This window comes from Saccopteryx leptura, chromosome 4, assembly GCF_036850995.1.
Source record: "Saccopteryx leptura isolate mSacLep1 chromosome 4, mSacLep1_pri_phased_curated, whole genome shotgun sequence".
In the NCBI taxonomy this organism is placed as follows: Eukaryota; Metazoa; Chordata; class Mammalia; order Chiroptera; family Emballonuridae; genus Saccopteryx; species Saccopteryx leptura.
The window spans coordinates 142,012,120-142,027,060 of record NC_089506.1 but is presented as its reverse complement, the minus strand read 5'-3'; the positions used below and the strand labels follow the sequence as shown (position 1 = coordinate 142,027,060).

At 37.9% G+C, this 14,941-nt stretch overlaps 1 protein-coding gene and 1 non-coding gene across 2 annotated transcripts; both read right to left on the bottom strand.

Annotated features, from left to right (window-relative positions):
- Window positions 1-6,353: 6,353 nt before the first annotated feature.
- Window positions 6,354-8,806, bottom strand: COX7C (cytochrome c oxidase subunit 7C). The gene is made up of 3 exons (XM_066381794.1): window positions 8,642-8,806; window positions 7,621-7,764; window positions 6,354-6,499 (listed from the first exon to the last, which is right to left on the bottom strand). The coding sequence occupies exons 1-2, from the start codon at window positions 8,714-8,716 to the stop codon at window positions 7,648-7,650; spliced, it is 192 nt and encodes a 63-aa protein (XP_066237891.1). The 5' UTR covers window positions 8,717-8,806; the 3' UTR covers window positions 6,354-6,499; window positions 7,621-7,647.
- LOC136404688 (small nucleolar RNA Z39) lies at window positions 6,597-6,659 on the bottom strand. Its single transcript, XR_010751400.1, has one exon. It is a non-coding gene; the product is annotated as a small nucleolar RNA Z39 (small nucleolar RNA).
- Window positions 8,807-14,941: the final 6,135 nt, after the last annotated feature.

Genomic DNA, 14,941 nt, shown 5'->3' with positions numbered 1-14,941 from the left:
CTCCCTTTCACCAGCCCTGGTAGGACGGTTCTGCACCATGTTCTTGCCAGCACTGTGGAATTGAAACCAGGAGACTAAGGCCAAGGAAGATGTTCTGAGTGTACATCATAAGGATAGAGAATGAAAGAAGGTCAGGAATTGGCATACTCCCACCCAAGGTGGTGTAGCCTGAGGGAAGAAGGCTCAACTTTGGAGCTAGCAAGGCCTGAGTTCTAGGTCTACCCTCCCTGGGGGCAATTACTGGGTTGTTTATTACCTGAAAATTTTGCCATGAGGGTGATATGCACTCTTTGTGGGGCCTGGTTCATAAAGGTGCTCAACAAAAGACAGGCAAAGGTACACACCGCTGTACTGGTGACTACCAAATACAGTTCTGCCTTGCCCTAAAGCTACTAGGGCTTCTCAGATAAAAGGTTAAAGCCTTATCTTCCTTGTAAAAGTGAGGCTAAGAGGCCAAGCAGAGGGGTTCTCCATCTGTGAAGAGTTCCAAGCCCACAGTGGTGGAGCAAAGGCAGGTTCTTCTCACCTGTGTCTTTTTTAGGACCCTGTGATTCAAAGGATCAGACATGCTCAATGTCAGGTTGGGGATTACAAGGTGTTTTGTGAATACAAAGGTGGTTAATAAGGCTCATTTGTATCCTGAATTGTTTTTAGCTAGATTACTAAATCCTGTTTTGATTCTAACCCTTATAAAAGGAATAATGTTAGTGTACTTAGGAGGAGAAATGTTTGTCATTCAAAGTGAATCCTATCACGAAGCAGACCTTTCACCCAAATTATCATCTTGTCCTCATACACCCTAATCAGTTCTACAAGGAAGAGTAAACAGGTATTCATTACAGAGGGGGACCTTGAGATTATTACCTCTAGTCAATGCCAGCTTTTGTACAGTTGCAGATTTATCTACATAATTGCATATTCTTCAGACCAGAGTCATAGGACTTGAGAAATGCCAGGTGTAAGACATTATCAAATTGCCGGCTTTGCTAAGTACCACTCCTTTCCTCTTTCCTTCTCATTTTGGCTGGAGGTGAGATTCTTCCTCCTTTCTGACCCTACTATGGACCTCAGGGGGTTGGCCCTCCATTCCAGGTGGGTCAAAGCAGCGTTGAGAGAGAACACACATCCACAGTGCCTGACCCTAACACAGAGGCTTCCAGGGCCATCCTTCAAATGGTGGCTCTCCGTGAACTCACTCCCATCTCTTCAGAGCAAGATGCCTCAACAGACAGACCAACCCTGTGGTCAGGGCACCAACAAAGTTGGTGTGCCAGAAGGAATGGAGAATGAATATGGGGGAGAAAAAGGGGAACTTTTTAGAAATAAGTTGACATTTGATTAATTTTTAAAGCATCAGAGTTTAAAATAAATGAGTTCATACTGTTATAAATAACTGAATAAATAAATATAGGAGAAAGGACAGCCCTTTCTTACAAAAGATACTACTTAATGTAGAAAGAATGAAGAAAAGAGAAAATCACCATTACAACCACAGTAATGTTACAGGCAAGATCCATACTTATAGACGTTCAAATTAGCGAGCAAAAGTTTGAGGGGAAACAGCCTTAAAGTATTTCTTCCATCATACTAATTTATTACAAAGAGAAAAACAGTAAACTTACAGTGGAGAAATCTACCTTATCCAAGTGAACAGGTTCATATCGCCAGTGTTAAGACACATTGATATATGTACCCTGATATTTTGCACTAAGGATACTCTTGCCAAAAATGCATAACTGAAACCTAATGATGAGGGAACACTGAACAATCACAAATTAAGAAACAGTCTAGAAAATTACTGACTAGTACTTATCAAAGAAGTCAAGGTCACGACAAGGAAAGACAAAGGGACTGTCATAGATTGGAGTTGGTTAATGAGACATGACAACTAAATGCAGCCTGGAATTCTGGACTGGATATGGGAACAGAAAAAGGACATTAGTAGAAAAACTGATGAAATATGAACACAGTACTTTAGTTAATAATATTGCATTTGTATTAATTTCTAAATTTTGATCATTATTGTTATGCTTAATATGTTAACATTAGGGAAAGCTAGGTGAAACATGTAAGGGAAACTCTGTACTGTTTCTGCAACTTCTACATAATCCTAGAATTATACCAACATTAAAGTGTTTATAAAAGTCATAAAGTAAAAAAAAAAAAAAAAACTTGGGAGAAAATAGTTTAAATCTGATCACTGTAGTGCCTACCATTCCCCTTGCTAGTGTTATATTTAGAAATAGATATATAACCCTTATGGACAATAAATAGTAAAGGAGTCTTCTGGTAGATTTCTAGAAAACATTTCTTCATTCTTAAAAATAACTTAAAACAGTAATTTTATTTTGTTGTTGGATATTGCAGTCTGAATGGGAAACCAGGAACTGTATGTAGCATTAGTCTCTTGGCAAAGAAATAGTTTAGGAACAGGCAAAGTAAGACAGGCCCTTAAATTCACTGAGCTGTCTTTTGTTATATAAAACAATACATTCCCTAATTCTTTAAACCAGTGCTTCTCAAATGCTGGTCTGAAACAAGATCAATAGATACTGTCAGAATGTAAATTAACATACACTTTCTTTCATTAAGGATGGCTGTTTTAAGAATACAGATGGACTAAATGTTATGGTCAGTGACATAATTGAGTTACATTTTGGCAGAAACTCCTAATCCAAGTCAGCAATAATTGGATTATTAAAATATACATTTGGTCGGAGAACACAACTCAGCAAATGACCTGGGAAAAATCCATTTATGTTCAGAAAACATTGAAACATACACCATTTTGGTGTATAGACTAGGAGGCTTGTGGTTTGCTCTTTTTAGGCAATTTTATCATTCTTGGCTACGCTCAATAATCCATTCAGTTACTGTCCATTGGTCACTCACTAAATTATACATGCAGTATACATGAATAAACAAAAGCCTCTCTGGTCTCAGGAAGATCACAAGCTGGTATAGAATATAAGGAAATCAGTAATTCAGTCATGCTAATTCTAAAGCTGTTTGCTGAGTGTTGACTTCTGTGTGGTGTTTGCAATAATTGGGAGGAATCAGCAGGGTAAAGCTTTACAGAACCCTTGGACCTGTGTGGCCAGGGTTGACATGCTAAGGAAAATTTTATTGGTGACAATTTATTATATGATGACTTGCATTTTAGTACCATGACACCAGGCATCTTTATATTAAATGGCTGAGAGAGCCATGAACACCACATATTTTAAAATGTAATTCGGTGAGAGCCATACAACCCGTGTACCTTATGCATTGTCCAATAAAAATCTGGTGTTGTCCTGGAGGACAGCTGTGATTGGCTCCAGCCACCCACAACCATGAACATGAGCAGTAGGAAATGAATGGATTTTAATACATGAGAATGTGTTATATTTTTAACATTATTATTTTTTTTTTAAAGATTTGTCTGTGAGCCAGATGCAGCCATCAAAAGAGCCACATCTGGCTCACAAGCCATAGGTTCCCAACCCCTGGATTAGACTGTAGCTACAGTAATTGAAAATACCCATCTAAAACTGCAGGATAGCTTTGGGACTTGAACAATTTACACCATATCCATTTTACCTTGAATTAAAAAAAAAGTGTACAGGAGGTATATACACACATAATAAAATTACAAAATTAATATTCTGCATTAAAAAATTAAAGCCAACACAAAAAGTTTATACTGGAATCACATGCATATAGGAAATTGTGGTTAGTTTTATATGTGAAATTGGCTGAGCCATGGTGTCCAGATACTTGGTCAAAAATCAAGAGCTACATATATATAATTATTATTCAGAATGTGGGTGACTTTCGTCCAGTCACTTGAAGACCTTAATAGACAAGACCAACTTGGAGGACGGGATGCTGCCAGACGGGTGCCTCAGACTAGAACTGGACTCTCAATATTACAGCATCAGAGTTTGAACCTGTCAGACCTCCACAAACACAACATACTTCCTTAAAAATAAATTTATACACATCGGGTTACTTCTCTGGAAAACCACACTCCAAAAACATATTTGCCCTCTATCACTCAATATACTTACACAGTAAAAAGCCAGCCTACTGAAGCCTTTTTATGGGGATGGAGCAAGCCAATACTTCTCTCAGAACTAAGGTTTTTCTCTTGTTCATATGCAGCAGGCCTTCCAATGTTTTATCATTTATGAGAAAATAGTTCTTGGCCAGGGTCACTGCCAATGATTTGGAGGTTCTCCCAATTTGTTTTCAGGTTACTGATTCCTTCCCACATCCCAAATATCGGTATGGGAACTGGCATGTCTAAATCGTACATCAGTGAGTGTGGGAGTGTGCTCTGGGATGGAAAAACCCCTGCACCCTGAGCTGCCCAGGTAAGTCTCCAGCCACCAGCAATCATGACCTGGAATATGGCTGGAAAGTAATTTTCCTGTTTCTATTGATCTTTCTTAAATGTAATGCTCACATTTATTTAAATATTTAATATTAAAAGTGTTTTGGGACTTTCTTCGTAAAATTGATTTTTTACCATAAATATGCAATAGGAACTTAACTCTTGTTTACACCAATTAGCCTGTAGTCAAACTGCTGTAAGTCATTCTGTGCTTAAAGTTGCACAACCTACTGGCAACGTCAAGTGAGTACTTACTGTCTAATCCTCAGACTTTAACTTGGGGGGACAAATTGAATGAATCAGATGTTTTGTACCTACAGCTTGCTGTCCCTTTTGACTCGATGTATTTTAAAACAGAAAAAGGAAACATTCATTTAGGACTTGCCACAAAGTAAAATGTCTTTTATACAGCTGGTTCATTCTCAACCTAACACCAGGTAGGCTATATTCGTATTTCTTCCAACAAAACCGAGACAGCTAAATTTGTCAGTTAAGGGCAAAGATTTGAACCAAGAACTCAATCATTTTATGAATCCTAAATGTACTCTTTACTTTTCCCAGAGGCAGAAAGCCTTGATGTTCCACAGAAAAACTCACCAAACAATATCTAATTCATCAATGAATAATCAAAACATGATCTACAAGTATAGGGAATGGTTAAACAGTCATTTAAATTGCCACCATTATTGACGTAGTTGCCAGGTGGTTACTGAAGTCTAAAATAGGCCTTTTCAAATAAACTGAGGGAAAAGTAAAATATTTAAGGTTCTAGTTAATTTAACTCTAGGAACATACAGGAAATCCACTATTACCGTAAGGACTGATGAAGGCAGACGTTTTGTTCCACAAAGGGATTTGCAGAACCCCCCAGAGCAAATTTTCTAAGAATCCACAAATACAGACTTCAATGGGAATATTCTAGTTTTAAATATTGGTTTAAAAACAGCACAGCAACCTTTCTCTCCCCAAAATCTGGAGCCACAGACCACCAGTGTACAACCTGTTTCATAGCATTCTTCTAACAGTGATATTTCAAAAGTGACAAAACAGAATAAAGTATCTGGTAGCTACTTTTTCTTTGCCTTAATACAAAGCCTAGGAATGAAGTCAGTACACTATTTCACTACTCATGGATAGTTGATTCATTGACACAATTACTAATCAGAGCCAGCTTTTAACCCATTTCTACTAGTCAAATCTCCAGAATAAATTGGTAACTATTCCCTATATTCTACCTTACATGCTATTACATTCCATTCAATTATTGTACTTCTATTCAGTCAAAACAAGATAATATTGGTCAGTGGCACATTAAGACAAAACTTACATTTTTAGGGTATAGGTCTAGAAGAAAAGAATGAAGTTCTAAACTTTAATCTGTGTATGACACTGGTTTTCCTCATGATTAATTATCACTCATGAAGAAAAACCAATTTCCTCCTTCCAAGTAAAGGGAAAACTAAAAGTAAATCTCGTTTCCACATTTCAAATAAAAATTAGCACAGAACTAGTCAAGTTTGCATTTCCCTTTTATAGCATAATACCAACAAGGTTGTGACCTAGCAATCAAAAATTAAATGAAGCCTGACCGGTGGTGGGTGGTGGCACAGTGGATGAAGCATCGGCCAGGGATGCTGGGGTGCCAGGTTTGAGGCTCCAAGGTCAACAACTTGAGTGCGGGATCACCAGCTTGTGTGCTGGATCAACATGATCCTGAGATTGCTGGCTTGAGCAAGGGGCCATTGGCTTGACTTGAGCCCCCCACCCCTGCCCCAGTCAAGGAGTGTGAGGGACAATCAATGAACTGAAGGGACACAGCTATGAGTTGATGCTTATCATCTCTCTCCACCCTCTCTCCCTTCTGTCAAAACAAATAAAACCTCAGAACTTAAGACTAAGAAACGAGCGAAATTATACATATTTTGATCAGAAACTAATGATGGGATAATACCCAAATAAAAAAGTACACACAAGCTTAATTTTCACATTTAGTATTTCACAGAAGAGACATTAAGGATTCATGCCATTAAGTTTATTTACAAACACATCTAATATGTTGAGTTCAACAGTTTAATCCATTTTTCAAAGAGACTGCACCTCTCAAAATGATCCTCTTCTTATCTGTAAATAAAAACACAGAAAAATAATGGTATTTAAAAAATCTCATTCGAGAAACCAAGTAGTTTTCATTAACACATGGTCTATCAGTGTATGCTGGTACATCAGAAAGCGTTTACAGCATCACGAGTTCATTCATACTGATTTGCTTCATCATATGCACCACAATACTTCCATAGTAAAGACCTGAATTAATCATTTCCCTTCTATAGTATGACAAAGTCTTTACTTTTCTAAAGTATATTTTGGAACTTATTCCAATCATCCCAGAGTTTCCTGTAGTATCGTTTTAAGGGAAATTCTGCTTACAATTAAGCTACTGTATTTCCCCATGTATAAGACACATTTTTACAAAAAATTGTAAAAATGGATGCGTCTTACACAGTGGTAGTAATTTTTTTACTTGTATTTCCCACTTTTTTTGTGCTCATTGTTGAAGACAGTGACTCGTCATCAGACACAGATGAGGACAAGCTAATAGATGGGAGCTTTGACAGTGATGAGGAGTTGTATAAATTTTATGATGAATAAAACTTGAGTTCAATAACTTTATGTAATACATTTTTTTTCAAATTTCGGGCCACAAAATTAAAGTGTGTCTTATTCATGGAGTGTCTTATACACGGGAAAATATGGTAAATAAATATTTTCTTCTTACAGAGACTCTGCTAACCTCCCAGAACACAAGACTCCTCTGGGCATTTACTAACATATATTGCCCTCACTAACAATCAGTCTACTAGAACTTCGCTGGTTAAGAAGTGTAAATTAAGCTCTGGCTAAAAATTCTAGTCCACCATCATTAGCTATGCAACTTCACATTGTTTATGTCTCGGGTCATTCACTTCGCAGCCTTGCTAGGGAGCCACATGAGATTATTAATGTAAAGTGTGCCTAACAAACAGTACAGTAGTACTAAACACACCCTGGCTTTCAGGTAAAGAAACACTTGTTTTTAGGTTTATTAATCTGTCTCCGCCAATGTCACATATACACTTAACTTCCAGAATCAGCCTTACATGCAAAAATGTTATTTGTAACTTTTTTTTTTTTTGAGGTGAAGAACAGAGGAAGAAATAATAGGGAAAGCATTGCTTTGGCAAAATTAGAAATCCATTAATTACCTGTTTCACGAATTAATGAAAACATCCTTATTTTTTAAGCAGTTGGTGTCTTACTATGAAGAAAGGTGCAGCAAACCCAGACCCAAAGAACAGGGTCATCATGGCTAGTAACCGCCACTTGTTTTCCACTGAAAATGGCAAATTCTGTTGGGAAAAGAGAAAAAACAAAAACAGAACTTCATCTGATTTTATATTTGAAAAATAAGTACAGAGGATGCTACACTAATTTTCTATTACATAATCAGGTTACATACGCCATATATCATAACCCTTTATAAACATTATCTTTCAAATCCTATGACCCTCATCATATATAAACTAGGAAGTAAAAGGTTATCTGGCGTTACTGAGCACCGGCAAGTGGTATTCAAGAACACAGGTGTAAAAATGTGAATTTTCTTTTATTTTAGAAAATCAGAAATACTCTCCAAAGTAATTTTAGAAACAGAATGCAGTGTTTACTATTTGTTAACAACCAAACACTTGTTAAGGAGGGCATATGCCCCTTAACTGCTACGAAGTCAGATTTCTTCAGAACCAAGCAGCCCTAACCTCAAGACCGTTTCTCATTCCTGTACCCTCGGAGGCTATTACTAACACCCCGACTTAAGCTATTTATACTTTAGTCTAAACCCACCTTCAACCAAGGAGGGTTAATACTGAGAATTCAGTCCACTAGTCAGAAGTCGACTCACAGCCACAAGCCTTCCTGTCTTCATGAGCTTCCAACGACCTTCACTCCCAGTGCTGCTACCTGCAGCTCCGCTTGAAGACACAAGAGCTGCGGACAGGTCTCCACTGCTGTTGCAGGAGCTGAGACCTCCAGCGCTGCCTATTCTACTCCTTCCTTCCCTCGAATACGGGGCTCCCCCGAGGTCAGGGCACTCTCCCCGTGTGTGGGCGCAGTGGGATGCGGGTCGGCTTCCCTCTCCCTCCGCACGGCCCACAGGAGGCCGTGGGAGTGCAGGGAGTCTCAGCCCAGCGCCCCCGCGCGAACGAACCCGGCCCCTTACACACTAACCTTCCCTGGGCCCTCCTCATAGTGGCTCCTACGGACCACAGAGGTTGTGAACCTCCGAATGCTCTGTCCCAACATTGTGCTGTCGGAAGCCTTGCAAAAAATGGCGATATCACACCACCTGCTCTTTTGCACGACCTTGTTCACTTCCGTGCAAGGACCGAAATGGAAGATGGGAAATGGGACAGAGTTCTCGGAAATCGCGACAAAGTGGAGGGCGCCGTGTATTATGGGAATTGTAGTTCAAAACATGGCGGCTCCTTGTCCCTAAAGGATTGTGGGAGATGTAGTCCCGCTCCAGGCTCCCGGCTCCCGGCGGACTAGTACCTACCTACATTGTTTCCAGTGAGCAGTAATTGTTTAGTTCAGATCTGAGTTCTTGTCGTGTTCCTGATTGGATTCTTGGGGTCTAGTTTTCCAGAACATTTTTTTCACTACATCTAGAGCAGTAGTTTCACCACATATGCTCCAGTTGATGGAACAGAAAACTAAACCTCTACCTTTTCTTGTGTTATGACTATATACTAAGTGCCTGTGATCTGCAGTATTCACCAGCTGTGAGAGAGTTGTGTGCTAGAATCTTATCTGCGGAAACAAAGTGTAAACCAAGTAACCGCTGCTAAGGATGTCTCAGAGAGAACTGAGTGCTGAGGGAAGGATTCCTGAAGATTAATAGGGAACTGAGTAGAAGTACCGATGAAGGGCAGAGAAAACTCAAGGCCAGTATGAGTATGGCATGTTTGGAGTGAGAGAAAGAGAAGCTTCCTTGGATATTAGTGTTATCCTGCTGAACGTTAATAATTTCAAAGAACATCTACATCAGACGAAATTATCCTGGGTCTGCAATGACTCAAGAAAAGAGTAAGATTATGGCTTCATCATATCTGAACACAGACAGAACATGAACATCGTTCAATTTACAAAAATGACCAAACATCACCCTTATCCAAATTAATATGATGACTTCTGCTTCCTTACCAATTACAACCTTAACCTTGAACTAATCCTTCCTCTTAAGTAAGATTTAGTAAGACAACCAAAGTCACAGAAAAGTCCAAATTCTATAGGTCCAAACATCTTACTGAGATGCCCATAGTTCCTCATAGTATTCAGTCTCTTTAACTTCAATGAGTAATAAGCCCAGTTTGTTCAATTATAAGTGTTCCTGGTGTTCTTTGACTAGTGGGAAGAAACCAGTGGTAAATGAGCCTGGGAAAGTGGTATCTGAAAGGCCCTAGTAACCTAAGTTTTATGTCATTCATCTGCGTCCTCATGGGCCCTGTGGCAACTTAGATAGTTGCAAATTCTTTTTATCAAGAGGTAGAGTTCTCTGCCATCTCTCCCTGAATCTGGATGAACTCTCTCTGATGATTTTGACCAAGAGAATTTGTCATAAGTGGCGCTTGTCAGTGCCCTGCACAGTTCTTGTCATCTTGATAGCTTCCTTTCCTGACTGTTGGAGCACTTGCCCTTGGAACCTGAGCCTTCTTGTGACAAGTCTGACTAGACTGTTGGAAAGTCCTCAAGAAAACACCAAAAGTAGGTGGAGGTTTGCTTTGGGGTCAGGAGTGTGAGTCAAGCTACCTGGGACCTTCCAGCCCAGTGGGGTGCCAATTGAATAACACTGAGTGACCCCAGTCAAGCTGTGCAGAGAAGAGTTGCCCAGTTTAGTCATACCCCAAATGCTGAACTACAGATTTATGAGATACAATAAAATGATTTTTCTTTCAAGCCATTATGTTTGGGACAATATTAAATAACTGGAACAGACACCTAGTAGTAATGTTGCTTTTTTTAGGGAAGTCATCAGTTTCTCACTATCAATCTATACATTTAGGAATTTAGCTGTGTTGTATAAAAGATTCATTTTATAAATAATGTTTATGTCAAAGAGCAAATTGAGGCCAAAGAAAAATTTTATATTACTTTCCATTGTTTTCTTAATTATTAATTAAAACCAATTAATAAATTAACTAGCTGACTAACATATCCTAATATTGATCTCTAAATTCACTAGAGAGGAAAAAAAGTTTAAAGAAATTTGGCAATGTTCCGTTTTTGAATAGTGGTAAATTAAAGATAACTATAATTTCTTTTTAACTCTTCCAATGAAAAGGTGGAATCTGATCCACTCTTGACCTTAGTGACGTGCTTAATCAATAGAATGCAGCAAAGTGACATTCTGAGACTTCTGAGGCTGATTTATAAAAAGCATTGCAATTTCCATTCAGGCAACTTAGAATGCTTTCTTAGGAGAAGTCGGCCTTCATGTAAGAAGGCCGACCCTGAGACCGCCAGGACTATGAGGAATCCCAGGCTAATCATTTGGAGAAGCCATTTGGGTGGAGGAGGGGAGAGGGGAGGGAAGGGAAGGAGAGAAGAAGAGAGAAATATGTTATATGCCTGACCAGCACCAGCTCTTTCTGCCATCTCTCAGCCCAGATATCAAATATATGAGTAAAGAAGCCTTTAGGTGACTCCAGCTACAGTCATGATTTGCCTAAACCCATATGAAGTGTGTTAAACGAGAACTGCCCAGTTGAACCTGTCCACCTCTAGAACTACAAGAGAAAGTAAAAAAAAAAAATTCTTTTAAGTTGTTAAGTGTTGGGGTAGTTTGTTATACAGAAATAGAATTCTGGAATAGATATCATACACAATTTCTGATACACATAACCCAACAATCTAAATTTAGTCATAATAGCTAGCAAGAAAAATATGAATCATTCTAGAGAAAGTTTTGATTCAGTGTGATACTCTTTTGCTATAAAATGATTTGTAAGAGAAATGAGATATTTCATGGATTGGTACAAAACAGAAACATCTTTAGGGACATAAGATTTAATCCAAAGTTATATTTTAAAAATAAAATCCAATTATTTTAAGTAGTGAGTAGGGTGTATATCATAGAGTAAGCAATGTACTTTCTAGACCCACATGAGTCTTTAGAGACTAAAATTACATTATATACAACAGTATATCTAAAATTAAAGTGCAGTGTTTGTCATTTATTTCAACAGTGGCTATATTAGATTTTTAAGAACTAGGTTAGATTTTATTTCAAAATAAATTGTTTACTGAAGAAATTATATATTTCTATCATACATTGAAAAACTCAAGTTAACAAGTTTCTTATGATTTTAAGTTTTTAAAATTTCTTGCTACTGTAGAATTAATGTCAGAACTCCATGTTAACTTTTATTTAAAATTTTACATTTGTGTAGGGGAAATACACAAATCTCATTTCAGGAAAGAAGAAAATGTGATTGTACCAAGGCAGTTAGGATTGGAAAATATTCCACCACCTTTCAGAATGATTTAGTGATGACCAACTGGAAGAAAATTTTTCCAAAAAAAGAAAGGCCCTGGCCAGCTGGCTCAGTTGATAGAGTATCTGCCCAGCATTTGGACATATTGGGTTTGATTACCAGTCAGGGCATACAAAAGAAGTTAATGTCTCCTTCTCTCTCCCTCCCTCTCTCCCTTCTCTCCTCCTTCCCTTCCCTCAAGCAGCAGCTTGGTTGGTCCAAGTACATCAGCCTCAGTTTCTAAAAATAGTTCGGTTGATTCGAGCATTGGTTCTAAAGGGATGCCAGGTCTATCTTAGTTGAGGTGCATGCAGGAGTCTGTCTCCTATCTCCCCTCCTCTCACTTAAAAAAAAAAAGTTACCTGATCAAGCCGTATATTTTACTATTCACCTTGTTTCATTAGTTTTGAATATTGTTTTTTTCCTTAAAAGTATTTCATGTTTCTAGTTCCAACTTTATTGCTTATCTCAATGTAAGATGATTCACTTTTTTAGAAATTACCTAACTCATAATTATTTGCCATTGAGAATTGTCAAGCATAGGTAGATATATTTTTACAAAATGAATACACAAACTAACATTTCCAATTTGAAAATCAATGACTCATGGTACATTTATATTTTTTCTCCATCTTGACTTGACTTACAATGATACTTGTTATAATCACTTTGAACAGGTTTCTTTAAATTCACTAGAATTTTCTGCTTGTTTCTATAACTGGAATACTAAATTGTTAGGTAGTTTAATTTATTTATTTTAGGAAATCATAGTTTAAATCAGGATGGAGATTTTGTAAATGAATTTGATGGGTCATTCTGAAAAAAAATCCTTTTTGCTGGAGTATAAGTAAGAAAAACAGATATTTGAGAGTAGAACCAGCTGTCTTGCATTACATATTATAACTGTGAAGAACTGTCCAAATAAGAACTATCTGGAAATTTATAACCAGGCCCATTATCACTGATCAATGTTTATAAAATTGCTATCTTTCTACCAGTCAGGCAAGATTTCAGGAATCCACTGACAGGCACTCTCTTCCAGTGGTAGTCAACCTGGTCCCTACCGCCCCCTAGTGGGCGTTCCAGCTTACATGGTGGGTGGTAGCAGAGCAACCAAAGTATAAATAAAAAGATAGATTTAACTATAGTAAGTTGTTTTATAAAGATTTATTCTGCCAAACTTAGCGAAAATCCAATATAAAGTACTTGGTAAGTGATTATTATTAGATGCTTTAACTTGCTTTATAAATTTTGTAAAGTCAAGTTACTTCCCTACTTTATAAATCACCATTACTGTGGAACTGGTGGGCAGTTAGAAAATTTTACTACTAACAGAGATACAAAAGTGGGCGGTAGGTATAAAAAGGTTGACTACCCCTGCTCTAGACAATAGTCTGGCAATTACACGGTTAATACAGTCCATCAAGATGAGTTTGTTTTGCTATAAAGTTTGCATTTGGCATTTCAGTTTAGACGGATAATTATGAAAAATGGAATTTACTTGAGAGTAACATTTATTCACTTTGAGTAAATTAAAATTGAGTTCATCAAATAGTTCTTTTAGACATTTCAACTAATTATAAAATTATTACACAAGGGGTTAGGCTCAATTTCCAGTTCTCTTTATATTCCTCAGTTAAGCTCGACCACTACTGAACAGTATCATGATTACTGAATTGTGTTCAGCATCATCTTATCACTTTGCACTGATTTTATAAATAGCAGACTTATGAAACTCATTGCTGTGTTTACTGTGAGGATTTTTTCCTTTGAGGATTTCTTTCAATATGTTTCACTGTGTCATTTTTATGAGGCTCCACGGAAGAAATTTCTGGTCTTAGAACTAGAATAAACATGTTTGTCTCAGGTATCTAATTTGCTTTTGTCTTATGAATACTGTGAATAACAAATTCATTGATGTTTTTCTCTTGACTTGGGTTCCCAGGAAGCTGAGAGCCAAACGCGTGACCCACCTTTAGTAAAGAGGATGAACGTATTTTGTGTACTTTGCTTCTTCCTGGCTCCACCTCCTTTTCTACATTTATTTACCTTTGCTTCACTTTCTTCCCAATTTTAAATTTATTTCACTTTGTTAAATGGTATGGGTCTTTGTTCTGTACCTCAAATGTTTTCTGGAACTACATTAACCTTCAGATAAACTAATAAATCATAAATTTTCTTGTCACAGATGTTGCTTTCGTGTTACTCTTGTGTATTACATGCCACTGGGTTGGCTCAACTTCTGGCGACCTGTGACTGTTTGAGCTCCATAGTGTCCACAATGTCCTGTCCTCAGCAGCCCTGCTCAACTCCCATAGACCCATGCCTATGGCTTCCTCTATGGAATCAAACATCTCATACTGAGTCTTCCTCTTTTCTTGCTGCCTTCTATTTTCCCAGCATTATTGTCTTTTCCAAGGAACCCTGCTTTCCTGTGATGTGACTGAAGTAGGACAGCTTCAGTGTTGTCATTTTTTGTTTCGAGATATTGCAGGCGTACTTTGCTCTGGGACCCACTTGTTCCTCTTCTGACAGTCTCAGGTATCCGTAGGGCTGTCCTTCAATAAGTTATCAACTTTTCTCTCTTCTGCTTTATGGAAGCTGGGCTAGGTAAGGTACTTATGCCACCTAAGGTAAAAAAATCCCCACATTTTAATGACAACACAATAAAGATTTTTTACTATGTCACAATCTGAATCAGATGTTCAGTATGTGATCTCCCACATGGTAATTTAAGTGCCATCATCTTCCTGGGCCTCCACTCAATCCTGCCTGCAACTATACTAAGAAAGAGAAGGTAGAGGCTCTCATAGTGCTATTCAGAGGCCAGGTCAGTAAGTGACATGTACTACTTGTGCCCACATTATGATATCCAAACCAATTACGTGCTACCAGTTAGATGCAGGGCGTTTGTGTCTGAGAGGAAATTGGATTCAGTTTGGTTGAACACAGAACATCTACTCCATGGAGACCTTGTTCCTTGTTGGAATTATGT

Coding starts and splice junctions, on each gene's coding strand:
- COX7C (XM_066381794.1), bottom strand. CDS start 8,716: ATGTTGGGACAGAGCATTCGGAGGTTCACAACCTCTGTGGTCCGTAGG. Junction 7,765..8,641: donor ATGAGGAGGGCCCAGGGAAG/GTTAGTGTGTAA, acceptor TTTTCCCAACAG/AATTTGCCATTTTCAGTGGA.